The sequence below is a fragment of the Chrysemys picta genome, chromosome 5 (genome assembly GCF_011386835.1).
Source record: "Chrysemys picta bellii isolate R12L10 chromosome 5, ASM1138683v2, whole genome shotgun sequence".
Lineage (NCBI taxonomy): Eukaryota > Metazoa > Chordata > Testudines > Emydidae > Chrysemys > Chrysemys picta.
In genome coordinates this window covers 118,278,771-118,298,968 of record NC_088795.1, presented here as the reverse complement: position 1 = coordinate 118,298,968, position 20,198 = coordinate 118,278,771, and the positions used below count along the sequence as shown (strand labels likewise).

The 20,198-nt window shown below is 39.5% G+C and overlaps 1 protein-coding gene across 10 annotated transcripts in view; it reads left to right on the top strand.

Annotated features, from left to right (window-relative positions):
* C5H4orf50 (chromosome 5 C4orf50 homolog) overlaps positions 1-20,198 on the top strand; it is a 125,890-nt gene that overhangs the window by 19,651 nt on the left and 86,041 nt on the right. For all 10 annotated transcript variants that reach the window (XR_010601917.1, XR_010601919.1, XM_065598194.1 and 7 more), the window contains 6 exons: positions 3,627-6,179; positions 7,594-7,695; positions 9,449-9,595; positions 15,093-15,254; positions 18,542-18,598; positions 19,054-19,236. Coding sequence is in view for 8 of the 10 variants with exons in the window: in XM_065598194.1 (XP_065454266.1) it covers positions 3,627-6,179; positions 7,594-7,695; positions 9,449-9,595; positions 15,093-15,254; positions 18,542-18,598; positions 19,054-19,236 (3,204 nt within the window). In the remaining 2 variants the exon portion in view is untranslated. The remainder of the gene's footprint in view (positions 1-3,626; positions 6,180-7,593; positions 7,696-9,448; positions 9,596-15,092; positions 15,255-18,541; positions 18,599-19,053; positions 19,237-20,198) is intronic.

Sequence of the window (20,198 nt, the reverse complement as noted above, 5' to 3'; positions counted from 1 at the left end):
CATGAGTTCACTCATGCAGTCAGTTCCTACAGGCATAGTACTAATGTTACCTAGGACACGAGAGGGATATATATATATATGAAAATATATGTATTTGCATTTTAATACCACAGTTTCTTGTTTTTATAACAATGTGTATAGTGAGAACAATCCTAAAGATATTAAACTGGCTCCTGGAAAACAACTATTTACTGTGGGGTAGACAAAACATAGTCAGCAAACAGTCATTTTCCTTTGCACTAATTACACTTTAAAGTAGCCCTTATTATATATATATATATATTACATACAAAAAACTACATTAAAAAGTTAGGAAATGCCTTGTGTGTTATGGTACAGTCTTTAATTACATGATCACATATATTTTCCACAGAAACCCTGCCTTATTCAATGCACAGGATGAGTGCTCACTGAATGAGCATCTATTCAACATTTTGATTTCTCCTCATTGTTCAGTCCCCTGCTGTATTACTGTACACTATTCAAAAACTGGATTATTACTGAAAACAGTAATATGCACTAAAAATATGCACTGAAAACAGAATTATTAATTTCCTCATGGACTTTTCTATTATACTTATCATTATTTTATCTGAGTACTTCACAAACATTAATGTGTTAATCATCACAATATCCATAGTATTATCCCCATTTTACAGATGGGGAACTGAAGCACAGAAAAGATTAAGGCAAAAAGTAGCCTCTAATTTTGGGTACCCAATTTAAGACTCCTAGAGTCTGATTTTGCAGAGTACCTAGCATTATCTAGCACTTTATATGTTCAAAGCACAGCTCCCATTGACTTCACTTGCAGCTGAGAATTCAGCACTTCAGGCCCCAGAGGTGTAAGGATGCAGGAACTCTAATGTGGGTCTGCAAAGCCTGGTAGACTGATGGTCTCACAGTGCCACAGGGAAGACCATGCAGAGCCGCACCCAGGAGAATAGGAGCCACTGGAAGTACTGCCCAAAGCAGCCAGAGTGACAGTACGCTGTGGCCCTGTGATTGGCCAACCACCCGTTTAAGCAAGGAGGGTGTCCTAGGAAGTTGTTTGGGCAATAACACAGACTTCGGGCCTCCTGGTTCTCCAGACCTCACCTCGTATCTTGATTGCTGGCCTCTGATCCCAGCCTGACTCCGATCTTGACTCTTGCAACCTGACTCTAGCCTGGTACTACCTCTGATATACAGTCTCCAACCCCGGCCTGACTTTGACCCCAACTCTTGCTACTGTCCCTGATGTGTGAACTCCAGCCCAGCTATGACTGCTAGGTCAGACCACCTATGCTCTGGTCCCTTACACTGGGGTCTCCAATTGGGTGCGCAGAAAAAGAGGGCCAGATAATCAGTGATCACCTGTGAAAAATGTGCTTTAAGTGACTTGACTAGCATCATGTACAAACTCTGTGGCAGAGGCAGGAATAGAATCTAATTCTCTAGGAAACCATTCAACTGCCTTAATCCTGGGACCATCCTTTCTCTTCCTACAATTACCCATCTCATTCATTGCACACTTTCTACTTCTGCAACAAATGAGGTGGAATTCCTACAGTTAATCAGCCCTCATTCATTCCCAGAACAGGTCTATCCTGTACCCTGAATGAGGCAGGGATCCTGTGGAAAAAATAATATATGCTCATGTAATTAAATACTGTATCATAATGCAGACACACGAGGGGGCTGAATTACGGTTGCATGGACAATCTAGGAAGACCTCATTTGGGATGCTCTGTACAAGTCTGGTCACCTATGTTCAAGAAAATTGAATTAAAACTGAAACAGTTGCAGAAAAGGGTTCTCCTGTGGACTGAAATACATTGGTCAAATTTCAGTTGTTGGGTTTACTGTGTGGGTGATGGTGGTGGCCTATGATACACAGGAGGTCATAGTAGGTGATCTAGTGGTCCCTTCTGGCCTTAAACTCTGACTCCTGACTTTTGAGTTGTCCTGAGCATGTGCAAACTAAGATTTTTTTTTTAAAGAGTTATAATTTAGCCAAATGTGGGTAGTTTTTCACAAGGACAGTAAAAGATACATCCCTGACACAAAGGGCACCCAAGTGCACTTTCAAGTCCCTGCTCCAAAGCATGGGGGCATTAGAGCTTCTCAAAGAAAAGGTTTCCATGATTGTTTTTAGTGGAAAAGCAATGTATTTTTCCCTTGCCAAATTCTCAAAAATGGTGGAACTGTTTCGTTGAAACTTTAAAGAATAATTCAGCCTCAGGCAGATACCAAGCATAGAAAATTCCAGTCTAAACAAAAGTTTTGGAATGAAGCAACTGAAAACGGGGTCTTATAATGGGAAGTGTCAGCCTTCCCTATAATACTATCCCTATGGGTTTTATTCAAGGATTTCTTTAAAGAAAAACAATTTACAAATGTAATTACTATTATTTCCACCATTGTTAGAAGACTCTTGCTTTGATGGGTCAGTGACTATGCAGTACCTTTTTAGCGCAGGTTTCATGTGGATTTTGTGTTTGTGAGTTTTGTGCTTATGAAAAGTGTCACATTGACAACTCTGGAGGCAGAAGAGAATGGCTTTCTGAAGTCTACTCTCCACAGAACATGAACAGACATCTCCAGACTTGTCAGGAATCCCTTAGAGGTTCAACTCCTTGTCCAGTCAAGACTCTTTGTCTTTACTGAGTCTGCAGACAAGGATATCAGTTTTTGCCAGTTGTGGTAACATATGTGATCCAGATGCTTGTGCTGAAATTCTGGCCCCTTTGAAGGCAATCAAAATTTTGCTATTGACTTCAATGGAGTCAGGATTTCACCCGTGTTCAATAGTGACAACAAACTTATATCACATTGGTTACCCAACAGCTTCACAAGGATGTCAACTTTCATTCTTTACCAGCCTGGGCTAGATTAAACTAGCAGCCAAGAAGGGAAAAGCTCTATCTCATTACAATTCTCTAGGTTCTCCAGCTTCCCATATTAAGGAAGTTTACATGGCAAAGGATTTTTTTGCATTAAATAATATATGCGAAATATATAATAATATTACTGATGGTTCAATTACTTTATTGATAAGAAGTCTGATAACTGGGCTCAATTAATTAATTAGTTCATTAATTAAAGATGGATAAGCACAAAACAGAAAGGTTAATACATTACCAGTCTGGAACAGAGCCTTGCAGCAGGTATATCATTACTCTGTTTCAAATTATGAACTCAGTTCTGTCCATATTTATATTGCCCTTGTTTATGACAGAAAATTTCACAGATTCCACAGACCTCACACACCTTTTTTTTAATCTATGTTTTATATATAACATTCCAGATGTGAGTAGACCATAGAGACATTTATACTAACTCTACCTAGCACACAATTTCTATTTGGCAAATCTTAACAGCACATACATCTTGTTTCTAATACTTCTACACATACAAAGAACAGAGGTTACCACACTTTAACTACTAGTAGATTTCCACAAGAAAGCTTAGCATGAGTATAAGACATTCAGAGATTATATGATATTGTCTAACGATATATATGTAATAAAATGTTTCAAGACGGTCAAGTCAAAAGGCAAGTATATATGAAATAGCAATATGGCAACTTTCCTTATAGCTTATGTTTTTCAATTTGAGACACTTCCTCTTTTCTTTATTACCAGGTTGTACTTGGTGCACAAAGATCAGATGGTGCTTCTCTGTTGTTTGGATGTACTCCAAGACAGCTTAAAAACAGACAGCTAATCTTATCTTGCTCTGAGAGGCTAAGCAATGATGGGAGAAGTAAGGGGACCAAAGAAAAAGAATATTTCTTTCTCTTAAAGGAACAAGCTATAAATCAACCAGCTAATCATTCGCCTGTCTTCACAGTTGCCACTTTGATTGAGCCTCAGTTTGTCTTGCTAGAACCTGAAATCCACAAGGTCCTAGGTGTCAGATCAGAATCTGTTTTCCCAGTGAACAAAATGCTGAATTTGAATTACAACCAGACATATCACAATAACTTTTGTCTTTCTAATGGTGTCTTGCATGTTGTGAAAGGATTTTCTTCTAGTAAAGATTCTGAAGCTCTAAAGGAAAAGGTTGCTAACACTGAGACTGAAATTTTCAAACTCCATGTTGAAAAAGATTATATGGAAAAATGTTTGCAAAATAAAAAAGCTATACAGAAAAGCACAGATGAAAAGAAAAACTCAAATAAAGAAATAAATGATGGAAAAAATCAAAGTACAAATGGTCCTGAGAAATCTCAGCAAGAAGAAAAAAGGGATGAGAAAGCACAAATCAGAACTATAACTTGCATTTCTGAAAAAGCCAACAAAGTTGCACATGATGAAACTGGGGAGCAAGAAGCAGAACCAAAATTTCATACAGCAAGCATTCCAGGTGAGCAAAACATGTCTGTCCTACACAAGGAATTAGAGGGATATCCCCAAGAGAACTCTGAACTTAAGGATGCACATGGAAAACATTTAGCCATCTGTACCTTTGATGAAGTGAACAGAAGATGCCTAGAAAAGAACATTTTTGTGACAGAAGAGAAGGGTAAACAACCCGAGAATCTAACTGACCAAATAAAAGTGTGTCTACAAAAAAGGGTTGAACTGAAAGAAAAGAGAGAGCAATGTCTAAAACTGTATGAACGAGAAGATGAGGATAAGTCATCATGCAAACAAATGACTGATCAGATAGAGGAATATAGTAAATGCTCTCAAAAACTGTCTGCACTGAAGGAAGATAAGTATATGTATCCACTGAATATATTGTCTCCTGCACAAGAGAGAAATTTATACTTAAACAAAGGGTTAGCACTAGAGGAAGAATATTCTGAACATGTTCATTATCTATCAGCAGCAGAAGAAGAAAACAATGGGTATACTGTGGAAATAGAGAAGTTAGAGAAGTTAGAGGATATATATTCTCAAAGAATATCTGCACTGATGAAAGAGAATGGGAGTTACTCACAGAAGCTCCTTATGTTACAGGAAGAGAATGATAGATATTATCAGAAGATGTGTGCACTAGAAGAGGAGATAGATGCATATTCTCAACACATATTAACAGTACATGAAATTGATGTGGACTCTTCCCAAAAGTTATTAGCCAAGGAGGAAATATATGGTAAATGTTATAACAGTGTTTCAAAAGAAAAGAATTTTAGGTGCCCAGGAGCGATTTGTGTTCTCTTGGGTAAGACTGAAATCCTTTCCAAGAACGTCTCTCGTCTGGTTAAAGAGGAAGATAGAAATTCTGAAAAAGAAATACCAGTGATGGAATCAAATAAATTTCTCAAGAAAATTGTAGCTCTTGATGAAAAGAAGATTAAATATTTCCAGCTGCTTTCTGGTCTCAAGGAGGAGAGAAATAGCTTTTTCAGAGAAATAGCTAAACTATTACAAGACAAAGAAAAATATATAAAAAAATCTCATGAACTGGAAGAAGAGAGAGAGAGAAATTTACAGATAATATCTCAACTAGAAGGAGACAGAGAAACTTTATTGGGAAGTTTGAGTGAGCTGAAATGTGAACAAGATAAATATATGACAATGATTTCTGAATTGAATGAGTGCAAAACCAAATGCTACCAAACAATTTCTGATCTACAAGAGGAAAAACATATACTAAAAAATGATATGGATGGAGTCCATAGGGAAAGTTCTGAACAGCTTCTAGAATCTCAGAAAGTAATTGAGAACCTTCTTCAAGAAAACAATGAATTGAAGGAAATAATGTCTGCTCTTGGAATCAACTATGAAGAGCTGATAAAAGATAAAATTTCCGGAATAGAAGGAAAGTTGCTAAGATTGAAGCAAGAAAATAAGAGTCTACCACATAGAATGCAAGCAAAGGAAACAGAGATGGCTTCTGGTAAAATACATACTAAAGAAAAAGGAATTCAAGTTATAGAACACTCAGACTATCTCACTAGAAAAGATAAAGACACCTGTTTGGAAGAGGATATTGGTAGCATTAAAGGATATTGTCAAGTGCGGTGTTCTAAAAACACTGAGACTTCTAAATGCCATTTTAGTAACGTTGGGATAAGTTCATTTTTGGGTGATCAAAACATTATGATCTCCAGGGTGCCCCAAAAGACTTCTGAGAGACCGGAGGTGACAAAGTTAGCCTTTGAAACAGAAGACAAAATATCAAGCAACAGTTTTTCTGAATGTTGTGGTAAAGTGCTGCAGAATATGGAACTTGAGTCTGCAAAGGTAAAATGAACCCAAATGGTCCAGTTGTCAATTTTTATGATAAAAATGCATTCTTTTCACAAATGTCAGGGTTGCTAGTGTAGAAAGCCACTTTATTTACACTAGAGTTGGTTGGAAAATTTTAGCTGAAACAAATGATTTTTTAAAAACATTGATTTTTGACCAAAGGAAGCATTTCAATGTCAAAATGTCCTGCCTTTTTGACATTTTCAGAACAGAATATTTTGATTTTTCATTTTGAAATTACTTTTTCAAACTAAAAAAATTATATAAAAATGATGATTTTGACCTTTTAAAACTTGAAATTCATAATGAGACATTTCAGTTCTATCACAGTTAAGTATTTAGATCAAGCTGAAATTTTTTTTCAGAATTTTGTTTCACAGGAAATTTTGAAATTTTTTGGCTCTGTTCCATTTCAGAATGGAAATCCAGTTCCCTCCCAGCTCTTCTGTCCATGTACGTATTCCACAGGAATGAAATCTTTAGGGCCCCTTAGCAGTGATGTCTTATGGCAAACTGTGAAAAATGTTCACATTTAGAAAAAAAAATTGTGTGTTGCTCTTCATTGTTTTGATTGCTAAGGATATTTGCCTGAACACCGGATCTTTGTTTCTTAATGGTTCTTCTGCTCCTGCTTCCCGCCTCCTCTCCCCCCACGGTCATAAACCTCACCAACATCACAATTAATTTCTGAGGAGATGATTGTAATGTCATAAACACAGAATCCGCTGAGGATTATCTCTAAGATCTTATTTTCATGCAAATGTTCTTAGTCATTTAAATGAAAAAATAAGAAAAAAAAAACCTCCCTAGAAACTATAAACCAGCAGAATTATTTCTCCACATTGGCTCAGGTTTACCCCATTAAAACAAGAGTAAATGTACTGGTGAATCGGGTCCAAAATGTTCTCAGATATTTTTGCATGAAGTGTTTGTATCTCTTTAAAAAGGGAATCCAAAAAATGTTGAGTTTGCCCTGAGATTCTGCAAAAGATACAGGGCTAAATCCCTACTTGCAACAGAGCAGCGCTCAGCCTACCTGGAGAGAAGAGGGAAATAGAAGAAGCAAGTAGATTCCTGTCCTTGACACAACACCCGCCCCACCCCAGCCTGGCTCAGGGCTTCCATTGTGTCAAGGGGCCAAGAGCAGCCAATGTACACACTAGTTAAGGATTCCCCTATACTAGGAGAATCCTTCGCTGATTCCTTAAGGCAATCTTAAGTCTCCTTTTTGCTGTTGATTTGACCCACAGTACACAGAGATGGAAGTACCATACCTAGCTTACTCTTACATTTCCTAAATTAAAGCCCTACTTTCAAGAGCTGAAGATAATTCTCGCGCACCTTTAAGAAGTTGTGTGTTACTTTAAATGCGTGAAGGGACTTGTTTCTTTTTCTACCCTTTATCCAGGGCAGCACATCTGAAAGCTACAGTGCAATGCAAGAACAACTGGAAAGGTCAAAGGAAGAACTAAAAATACAACAAGGGGAATTAGAAAAGGCCAAAAAAGAGGTAATCTCCCCTTTGATATATTTATGTGAAGCAAATCCTTTTCTTGTTTTCTTCTCGTACTTTTCTTGTTTCCACCAGTGTTCAAAAGAATTACAAAAGGAAAAAGTCTCTGATCTAGAGAACCAACCTGTGTCTCTTTGATGCCCCCAGTTAAGTGATGACTTGCACAGTCATTCATTATTGGTCAGAATTTGAATTACAGTTGCATTCCGTTATCAGAGTCACAACAGAAATTTCTTAATAAGGAGACTCTTGCACAAAGAGTCTGTCATCTAGATTCTGGGCAAAACTGCTTTCTCCCCTGTTAGGAAAGATAAATATGAATGAGTTGTGGTAACTTAGAAACTCTGATGATTAAGACAGTGCTAAATGCAAAGTTTCCAGTTTTCAAATGAGAAGGGTTTATTCAAGAAACAGAAGCATGGAAAACGTGAGGCAAACATAAAGCATTTCCTTTAACGAGAGATAAAGAGAAATAAATTGCAGTGTCCACTCACAGGCCACACAGTAACCATGAAGTTCCATATTATGGAATAATCTTCACTGAATGAGTACCCTTGCCTTTGGAAGTCTACGTTTTGTTGTCTTCAGCCACCTAATTGAATCACAATACCAAAGATCACCCACCTAACTCCAAGTAAAGGAAACTTCTTCTTGAGTTTCATAACCAGGGCCGGCTCTAGGATTTTTGCCACCCGAAGCAAAAACAATTTTGGCTGCCCCCCCCCCTTATTTAATTACCCCACCCCCCGGCCCCGCCTCAACTCCGCCCCTTCCCCAAATCCCCAGCCCTGCCTCCTCCCCCCAGGCTCTCAAGCCTAGGAGGGAGGGAGGGAGGGGGAGAAGCGGCGCTGCGCCGCGGCCACTCGGAGTCTCCCCCTCCCTCCCAGGTTTGAGAGCCTGGGAGGGAGGGGGAGACCCCGAGCTGCCGCGGCGCGCGAAACAGCTGATTCGCGCGCTGCTGCTCCCCCTCCCTCCCAGGTTTGAGAGCCTGGGAGGGAGGGCGAGTAGCGGCGCGCGAATCAGCTGTTTCGCGAGCCGTGGCAGCAGCAGCGGAGGTGAGCTAGGGCGGCCAGGGCACATTTTTAGGGGCGGCATTCTGGTGCCGGCCATGCCGCCCCTAAAAATGTGCCGCCCCAAGCACCAGCTTGTTTTGCTGGTGCCTAGAGCCAACCCTGTTCATAACAGACCAACTTCAGTGTTCCTCGTCTTTTTCTGTTGCAAAAATAAACCACATTGTCCATTATCTAAATGGGAATATGTTTCTCCAAAGCGTGATGGCAAGTTTGCATTTCCTAGCTGCTGCAAAACAGGTGTTGGCAAAAATAATTTTAGACGTGGTGCAATAACTCATAGTAACAAGCAGACATGGTGGGAAAGGGTAACAGTAATAAGATTGCATAGTGGCACATTTATGTATGGATAGTTCCATGAAAGTTTTATTTAAAAAAAAATATTTTAAAGATAAACTCATTTCTCTCAGGAAGAGAAGTGGTGGTTGTTTTTTATGGCATTGAATGAGTGATGCTGTTCATGCATTTGTCTGTTCAGATGGTGACCAGTAACTTTTAGATTGCATGTGAAAGGACTGTCCCAGTAATTGGCTCTTTACCTGACCAACTGTGGTCCTTTGAACATTTTTATTTATTTATAAAAGTACAAAAGAATCCAGCCCGTAGGTTGTAAGTACATACTGGGAAGTGATATTAAGTACTGTCTGTAATTTTATTTTTTCATTCCTTTTCTCTGGTAGGCTCAGAAGTGGTACCGAGAACTTGGCTTTGTAGAAGCAAGATATGAAGAGGTCAGAACTCAGTTGACACAGACACTCTCTGAATTACATCAACTTAAACTAGCAGGTGGCGGGGAAAGGCTTAGAAAGCAGTGCTGCCAATTAATGGTATGTATGTAAGTGAAATGGAGGGAAAAAATACTCCTTGGGAGAAGACGATTTGGATGCGGAAGATGGATTAGTGTTCAGAATAACAGATTTTGAAACAAGCCTGAAACACCTAGATTTACTGGAAGCAGAGGTCAAATCCAGGCAGAGATGATTCAACCTTTCCAAAATAGATAAATTGATTATTGAGCAGTTTACTGTGCATACTGTAGATGACAACTTTAAAAGCAAAGTCTTTTTGCTCTGCAGGGACACTAAAGAATTCACATATTTTTTTATAATAGGGATCACCCTGCTGTCCTTGGCTAAAGTTTCCCCTTTCCTCACCATTATGCATTATGTGATGTACCCTGGTTATTTGCCTGGCTGCTGTCTTCTCACTCCACAGGGGTATTTGAGTGCTGCTGCTGCTGCTGTTGGCATATTTCTACTATCGTTCGGCCTGATCTTGGAAAGTGCTGAGTACCCACAAATCCCACTGAGATATGGATGCTCTGCATCTCTCAAGATCCGTTCCATTATTTGGACACATTAGGTGAAATCCTGGCCCCACTGAAGTCAATGGGAGTTTTGCCATGATGCCAGCTAGGCTTTATGGAATCCTTTACATCTATATATTGAACTTTGGAATGAATAAATACCAGTTCAGGGGAGTTGAGAAACAATCTTAAAAGGAATGATAGGAACAGCTGAACCAAATTCTGCTTTCAGTTCAACCAGCATAAATCCTGAGTAATTCCATTGACCAGTATGTTTAATAATATAGTTTAAAAAAGTAAATAGCAGAAATTATATAATAAAAGTAAATGAAAATTCAAGCAAAATAAATATAAAAACAGATTTATACAGGGACTTGATAAGAGGTTGGGGAACTAAACTGGAACTCAGAACATGTGGGTTCTATTTCTTGGCTCTGCCATAGGTTTCCTGTTTACCTTGAGCAAGTCACTAATTCCTCTGTGCCTCAGTTCCTCAATGGTGAGATGTGGTCGTAATTAGATCTGATCATGCTCCCACTTTCCTCTATGAGCCAGCTCCCTGGTAGGTCTACATCTCCCAGGATACACCACAGTCTCCCCTCTTTGTGTCATGGGACTCGTGGGAGATGTAGTCTAGGGGAGCCCAGCCCATAGAGGAGAATAGGGACACGAAGTAACTGAAATTCATCTCCCATGAGGCATGTGGCATATCTGAATCTAAATAATTTGGTTTTTGTCCTTAAACCAAAACCTATTTGGTTTTCAGGGGGTTGGTTTTTTGATGAAAGATCAAAAACTTTGAAGAAAGCAAAGTTGTTTCTTGAAACCTTTCATTTAGTTGAAAATCCAATTTTCCATCAAAAACCAGTTTGGATGGAAAATTTTAAACCAGCCCTTCAAGTAATATTTCCATACTTCACAGGAGTGTCATGAAGGTAAGTTAATTGATGTTCATGAGGTGCACAGACAGCATTGCAATAAGAGCTATGGACAAAATTTTAAATAAATAGTTGTATTGAAGAACTCCTTCAAATAAATATCACCATCAAGGCAAATCCCAAAGAGACATAACCTCCTTGCAGATTGAGTGCTACCCAGATCCTTCTCTAGCTAGGTCCTTAAGACAGTCTATCTGGATGTCTAGTCTTTGTCTGTCATTGGCAATATTATCTTGCCACTGACACTTTTGGTGACCATGTAATCGCCAGCCATGTAGCAGCATTCCTGAGCAAACACACTTTGTAATTTGTTGTTCTTCTCTCCTAATAATATGTTAATGCCTGAGAAGTTGCTGAAATCAAATCATAAATATCTTCATTGCTGATCTTGTCCTGCTTTCATAATTTTTGTAGTGTTTGCTAATTACTGATCATTTATGCAATAGCTTCCCGTTCCCCTTTCAGAGTCCCTCTCTTTGTCCAAATCAAACAAGTAGTGGGATCAAATTCTGTTCTTGGATGTACACACCCGGCTCCCACTGAGATCAAAGGGGCTACAAACATACATCTGAAGGCAGAGTTTGCCCCCCTTATGATGAGTATGTGACACCGCAATTATTTCCATGGCAAGAGGCTGTGATGCCTTAAACACAGGATATTGACTTCACTGTCAGGATTAAACAAAAGGGGAAGCTGAACTGAAAGGGAGAAAAGCTCTTATTAGACACAAACTATCTTAACAATAGCCAAGGCTCTATTGCTGAGATACGGAGTGCGTTTATTTTAGTAAATGTTCTATTCTCAATTTGCTTCCGTTTGAATTTTCCGTTTTACAAGAAACCTTTTTATAGCCATGAAGCTCTAAATAATAATGGCTTTTTGTGCAATGTGAAGAAAGTGATCTGAATTTTGCTTGGTAGAAAGTCATTCTCTTAATTAAAACAAACAAATGTAAGAGTTTTGGCGTGGTGACTAACATGAGCTGCTTTTCTGGGCATATCTCCCCTTCTGATTGTAACTGGTTGGGCTGAGGATTGCAGCTGTATTTACAGTAAATTGCCACCACAGTTGCCAATTTTCACGCAGTAAATAAGCACCCCAACTTTCACAATAAGCCAAAAATCAAGCTAATCCCATTTAAAAACAAGGCCAAAACAAGCTAATCCCTAAGAACCCCAACACTCTATGTGACTAGACTCCTCCCCCCCCCCCCCCCGGTGTAGGGTCTGGGACTGTGGTGGGCCCTCTGTGCACCCCTGACTCTCTCCCCCCCTTGCCCTTGCTTGCTGGGAGCTGATAAAAAAAAAAGAAGCAACAAGCTACAAGCCAAAAACTAGCCAACAAGCAACTCACAAGCCAATTAAGCCAAAAACAAGCCCAATTTCTGTGTTTTTTTCGTGGGTTTGGCATGTCGGGTTGCCACCATAGACAAAAGATCTGACTTCACCCCAGGAAGATACTAACATAATCCATTTGTAATAAATCACTATAGCTTAATTTCAGTGCTAAACTACCCTATCTCACAGCCTTTATCGCAGATGCAGGATGCAATGGCGTTTAATGGTCTAGATGAGAGAGATAAGATATCTCAGGCATATAGCTAGGATTGCTTGTCAGCTTGCTCTTAAATGAGTGTTTGTTGCTTATGGAAAGCACTGGTTGAAGTTTATCACTTACCTCAGAGTCTGCACACTTCATGATATTCATGCAAGACTTTCTGCACCACCATGCAGTAGGTGATATGGGGCACTGAGCTGCCATACGGGAGGTAAACATTTTATAGGAGAGGAAAGCTCAAGGTTCTATAGCACATCAGTGGCAGAGCCCACATAAAACTTCTGACTCCAAGTTCTGTGCTCTAACCACTAGACATGCTCCCTCTCCAAGCTTGGGACAGTTTTTCAGAACTGCTCAGCATGCATAATCAGGGCCAGATATTTCAGAAGAGCTTAGCTCTCATTTAAAGAACTAATTATGTGCCCAGTATTTTTTTTTTTAACTTCAGCATGTTGAGTGGTGTGATATTTTGAAAATCTGGCCATAGGTTTCACAGTGGGAGCTGCTGGACGCTGAGCCCTTTTGAAAATCTGGGGGTTTAAATGGGAGCTGAGCAGTTATGAAAATCTGACCCCAAAACAGGTGATTTCAATGGCTTTTGTTATTCAGGAGGTTATTTAGATCAGGGCCGGCTCCGGGGTTTTGGCCACCCCAAGCAGCCAAAAAAAAAAAAAAAAAGCAGCGATCGCGATCTCCGGCGGCAATTTGGCTGGAGGTCCTTTGCTCCCAGCGGAAGTGAGGAACTGTCTGCCGAATTGCCACCGAATACTTGGACGTGCCGCCCCTCTCCAGAGCGGCCGCCCCAAGCACCTGCTTGCCAGGCTCGTGCCTGGAGCCGGCCCTGATTTAGATGATCATAAGTTGGCCTTTCTGGCCTTAAAAATCTATGAACAGTACTATATTTGCTCTGGAAGTTCTTCTGGTTTCAGAGTTGGTCAGCAAATGCACAGAAAGAATCTGTGTCTTTAAACTAAACGTAATGTAAAGAGAATCATATTTTATTTTCCTCTTGTCATGGAATTAAACCTCCTCAGTTCAATCAGCAATTGCGTCCTCCACAATCACCAGCAGGCATTTACTTAAGGAATAAAAAGGTGGAGGATTTTGGTAACATAGAAGAACCGCATCTAATCTCTGTACCTTTGGCTGGTTGTTACCCGTAGATACCATCAGTTCCTGATGTCTCGATCCTAATCAGCCTGGCTGCATAGACACTTGTGTTCTGTTTTTGAAACACAAGAGGGAGCCAAAAATTAGAGACACAACACATGTTCACTCACTAAAATTCCAGCATAGAAGGGGTGAGTTTCATGACAAACCTCAATTTTTATCTATATTGGAGGTGTTTTTTGAAGGTGGCATGACTATCACTCCAGTTTACTATTGTTTCCCATGAAACAGAGCCTTCTGTGTACTGTGGTTTGATATGGTAAAGTGCCCAGTGATGTAAAATCCAGGATGTTGGTCACAGAATTAAGAAAAACACCATATATATATATATATATATATATATTTGCTATAGACCATAGATGAATAATAGCTCTTCTACCAATTGTATAGTTATAAATAGCTGCTGAAATTAAACTACAATCCTGCATGTGTAGTCACAAAAATACTGTAATTTTAAAATGCTGTTTGGTGGATTTAACTCAAGTTTTTAAATTAAGGTTTTAAAGTTTAATCAATTTAAACTTATACTTTACAACACAGTGCAGGAAAATTGAACAGTACTACATGTATCTAATTAATAATTCCAGGCTTTTGTGTATATAAGGTCATAAGACCATATATATTTTTCGTATGCACCATTCTTAGTCAGTATTTTCTACATAGTTTCTTGGTGGTAGATCTTCTTGGAGTTGATATACTGGTTCAGACTGTGAATTTAAAGTCCTCACAAATCCTTTTAGTTTAAATGTATGAAACAGAACAAATCAAAAGAACAGGAGTTACATTCAAAAGTTTGTCTTCCCTCAAATTCCATCACCTCTTATATTTCCTTTTTTAAATTAAATAACATGTTAGATGCTCAGTTAATTTTAATGGTTTTCAGAGAATAAAATAGATGTGTGAGAGAGAATACTGCTGTTTGCTATTTGAAATGAATGTGTGGGGGAAAGAAGGGATGTGTTATATAGAGGTAGTAGCAGGGGGTGGGGCACTCCTGGGCTCTGTTCTTGTCTGTGACCTTGGGTAAGTCATTTAACCTGTCTGTGCCTCAGTTTTCCCATATGTGAAATAGGTATTTTTATTATAGCCGTTTCACAAGGGTGTTGTGAACTCATTGTTCCAAAGGTGCTTTAACATTCTTGTTTGACAGGCACTAATATATTTATGATATTTTAAGTTATACACCTACACTGGCTTTAAAGGTAAAAAAATAATTTTGACATATGAGGTAAGTGCACATTTTGATTGACAGATTTGGGGTATTCTTTTAGTATTCTGTACTAAGAATAGTTTTATGAGTTTATAGATCTAGCTTAAAAATATATGTATATTTGTTTTCTTGAATACGCACAGAAGGAAGCCGAAGAACTAAAAGAGGATAGGATAGCCAATAAGAGATTAGAACAGCAAGTGCTGACCCTGAAATCCCAACTAAGGGACCAGACTGTATTACAAAGTCAGTTTCAAGACTTGCAAAACCAAGTGGAATGCCTTCAGGCTCAGCTGCGTGAAAAGGTATAATAAAGCTGGCTTTTACGTGCTTAACTGAGTGGACTAACATGGGCTTAGCTTGCTGATTCCACTTTATTCTTCTGACATGAAAGGACCAAAATATTCTTCTTTCTAAGGAATGGTTATAAGGGCAATAAAATGGTGTGTGCAGTGCAGACACATAAAGCATAGTAAAAGCAGCAACACTTTTAAGTGTAGACACGCCTTAATTGTTTTTGTTCACATTTTTGTTCAGTCCCACATATCTGAGAAATTCCTGTGGCAAGTTGATTAGTGTTAACAGTTTGCCCTAAATGGGGCATGATCAGTGATGTGTTGCCAAAATGTTAACAGCAAATCATGTGGCATTCACTGTGGAAAATCTCTTTCCCTCATCTTCCTCCCCCCCCTCCCTCCCTGTCCCTCGTGGAAGGGAGGCAGCCTCAGTGTGGAACCACCTAGGAGCTATTCCTCACAGCTGCAGCTGTGATGAAAAGCTGTAGCCTCTGCTTTCTGTTCTGGTGAGGGAAAGAACATGAAACATAAAATATTGTGTCAAACCCAGTGGATCATACTCTCAAAGCCAATCCAACTGCAAAAGTTACGCAGTATAAAAGTTATCTTCTAATTAGGTGTGCTCATTTCTGATGCATATGATTATAATGGCACTGCACATAAGAACATAAGAACGGCCATACTGGGTCATACCAAAGGCCCATCCAGCCCAGTATCCTGTCTACCAGCAGTGGCCAATGCCAGGTGTCCCAGAGGCAGTGAACCTAACAGGTAATGATCAAGTGATCTCTCTCCTGCCATCCATCTCCACCGTCTGACTAACAGAGGCTAGGGACATCATTCCTTACCCATCCTGGCTAATAGCCATTAATGGACTTAACCTCCATGAATTTATCTAGTTCTCTTTTAAACCCTGTTATAGTCCTAGCCTTCACAACCTCCTCAGGCAAGGAGTTCCACAGTTCCATAGCTCATCTTTTGAAAATCTTCTATGTTTGATGACTGGAGGCTCAGAGACAAGTTATTAATTATCATAACTTTTAGTTCCTTATCACCAGTATAGTCTGCAGCTACCTCACTGTTAAGTGCATAGACAAGTTCAGCTTCTGCTGTCTTTCTGCTGAGGGCAGGCAGAGTGCTGCAGACAATATAGTTCCTTCTTGGTAGGGTGTCCATATGTCCTGATTTTATAGGGACAGTTCCGATATTTGGGGCTTTGTCTTATGTAGGCACCTATTATCCCCCCACTCCCTGTCCTGATTCTTCACACTTGCTGTCTGATCACCCTACTTCTTGGAAAACCCAGCTTGGACAACAACTGCATCAAGGAAGTGTGAATTAACAACACAGTGGTCACATTAGAAAGTATACGTCTGCCCACAGTTACCACACAGTGCCATCTGAGATGCCACAGTTATTTCTTGTTCATAAGTGCAGGAGAATATGTTCAAATCAGAAACCACTGTGTGGTAACTCATTGCCTTTTGAATAATATTCACCATATAAAAACTTTAACTAAAAATATAATAAGCCAAAAGCCAACAGCTTAAATGAAAGGTGGTTTTGTTGTTCACTATTCTAAAAACAGAACTGATGACTGAACAACTAAAGGGAGCCATACTATACTTCTGATAAAGCCTGTGGATATGTCCTTTAGAATGGAATGTCCTTTAGAATGAAATCTCCTGATGCTTTGCTAGAGTTTTAGTTGATTTATTTGGGTTTTAGTTATGTTAGTTTAATTTATTTTTATTTTACTTTATTTAAAAAAAAAAAAAACACTTTTACACTTAACCCCCCCCCCCAACATTAAATAACCAATATAAGCAAATAAACACAAATAAAGATGGGAGTGGCCATCGTTGGGAGGTCACGCTGGGTTCTAGGTGGGTTGCCTGGTTCACTCCAAGATAACAGGCTTTGTCAATAGATGATCCTGTTCAACAGCAGGAGTAGACAGAGTGGCAAAAGAATCCTGCTTAACAGCAGGAGGAGCAGACAGCTCCCAGGTCATCCTCCCAACTATCCATTTAGGGCAGCGTTTAGAGTTGTATCTCACAGCAATGGCAATGACCCCTTCAACACCTTGCAGAAGATCAGGTCCGGCTCTACCATTTTTGCTGCCTCAAGCAAAAAAAAAACCTGCCGAAGCAAAAATAAAAAAATAAAAAAATATAAAAAAATGCTTGGACTGTGCCACCAATGCCGCCCCTTAGCATGTGCCACCCCAGGCATGTGCTTCCTCCGCTGGTGCCTGGAGCCGGCCCTGCAGAAGATGCACCAGTGGCCCACCTTGCTGCTGCTGAAATTGTGGCCTACTTATTATTCTTTACTACTTGTCTACGCCCCTCTCTGACTCATGCCTGCAGGGTTTATCAACCTCACTATCAGTGCAACATGTCAAAGTTGAGCAACAGAATACAGGATGAAATAAAGGTCTTTGTACCAAAGTTAATTGCTCCACCTCACCATCTTGGCATTTCACTTCTTGCTTCAACATAAATGAAGTGTGTCCAGTGAAATGATCTCTCCCAGCCCCCCTTCTTTGCTCCCCCAATCATAATACAATTTTAAAAATTCTTTCTTTTCTGCTATATACTATATTCCTTCCCAAACCCACAAATAATAATGTAAAATGGCATCATGAGCCATGTTTGTTCTCATGCAATAATTATTTTATGTGTGTGTGTGCGCACACAATGTATGTCATAATTTCACTATATAAATACAAATCACCATTATCAGTCAAATAAAATGTGTACACATGAACATAAAGAAATCCATATTTTATTGTGTAATTCTAAGTTATTAATATGAAACTGATTTTATATGTTGAAAATGGTGGGTGTTTTTGTCCTAGAGATCTGAAAGCAGATTTCCTATAAGCAATAAACCTTGTTATCCTACACTATAAAGTATGCAATCTTGTACATATATCTTTGAAAGTTGTACCTTCACCAGCTCCAGTGAGTGCAGAGTATGGGGAGTTTTCTATATACACATTTGAAATCTGTCATCAAATGCTCATGGAGAAAATCCCTCCTGAGTTCCGGCATGTTACCACACATTATAAATGAGAAAAGGGGAAACTACTTTCTGGAGAAGTGGTATAGAAGATTCATAGGGTACATGAGGAGATGCACGCATAATGATGGATACCAGAATAAGGCTTTTAATGTTGTGCTGCTGTGATTAAGTAACCTGAGGTGGCCAGTGATAAAGGAGCTCCTTAAACTACCAAAACATTGTAAAGGGAATCTGAATAACTGAGTCCAAAATGTTTTTCATTCATTTAGACTGAGGAACTTCAGAAAAGAAAGACTGAAGCTGACCTGACAGTAGCTCCGCTCAAGGTAATGTATTTTGCTGAAACTGTTGCAGCATCTCTGATCTTTTTCATTGATTACGAAGCAAGCTTAATTTGGTTATTCTTAGTAACAGTATACTTAGCCACACTCTTTCTGTAGTGTGTGGTATGCCTGTTTCCAGAAGACCCTCCTGAATGTTAGCCATTTGACTTTAATTGGACTGCAGGCCCGGGGTTAGGAGGGGAAGCTGGTATCATTGCTACTATTGCTGTTCACCTTGCCACCAGAGGGAACTAGTACGTAGAGGACTGAACTATCCATTACTAGTTATCTGCATGTGTTTGTTGCGGTTGTTATGCTGGAGAGCTTGATGGCTCAGAAATATAGGAATATGAGCAATGTCTTAAACCCTGATGTCAAAATCTGCTTAGTCAGATTAGACAAAAAATATAAACACACTGGGGAACTGAAGTCTATTTATCTGTTGTTATGCTACATAGGCTAAGCTGGCTTGCCTTGTCCGGAAATGCCATGAAAGAAACAGCTTGATTACCCAGCTGGTCAGGGAATTTCACAGGCATGGAATTATGGATTCCATTTTCAGTGAAGAGGCAAAGAATTTGGTGAATGACATGGCGCTTGCAGAGTACACTACCTCCTTTACATCTGTACGCCATCAAGAGGTAAATGCATAAAATTTCCAATCATACCAGTCAATACCTGCACTCTGTATAAAATGTATGTAGCCAGATGGTGAAATGTGTATTCTTAAATGTTACTGACTTTTATTAAACCAATGGTGGGGGGCCCAAAGTATCATTTATCAGAAAATAAATGGGGCCAGATTCCTACTTGTGGTAAATCAGTGGAGCTATGCCAATTTACCCCTGCTGTAGACTGGGCTGTCGTCTCTGGAGGAGGTCACATGGTACGTCTGCCACCCATAAGACAGTGAGATGAAGACATAGTAGACATAATATGCCCAAATTCTCTAAAATGTCTTCTTCACCCATCTCCAAATATAGAAATCGAGAGAGAAAGAGATTTCTTTTCTATTTTGTGATAAGAAGTGAGGCATCACTGTAAACTTGTGATGGGATACACCTAGTGCTAGGCTAGGTGAAGACTACCCCCAAAAAAGTACATAACTGCTGATGTTGAAAACTGTTGTTAATAGAGTGGAGAATTACCCAGCCTGTCTCTATTCTTCTCGTCCTCCTTTGCTCTTCTTTTCCCACGCCCTCCTCAGCCTGAACGTAGTATGCCTCCAGTAGCTCCCCTCAATTTATCTCTGGATTTATTGCACCAAATCCTTGGTGAGTGGCAGTGGGTCTGAGGTCAAATTTGTAGGTTACTCCCTTTACTGAAGCAGTGACCGCATGAGTGCTGAAGATCACGTTTGAAAGTGTGGCTGCCAAACTGTTTACATGCTACCACTCCTGCTTTTGAGTGCCCTAGTGGAATGAGCACTCTGTGTTCCAGAGCACTGGAGCAGCTGTCCTCCGTTAAATAATAATAATAATTAATAAAATCTAGCACTTACATAGTGCTTTTAATCAGTAGATCTCAAAGGGCTTCACAATCTTTAATGGATTCACCCTCCTTCCACACCTCTTGAAATCCTTCCTTTGAAGAGCATGGAACA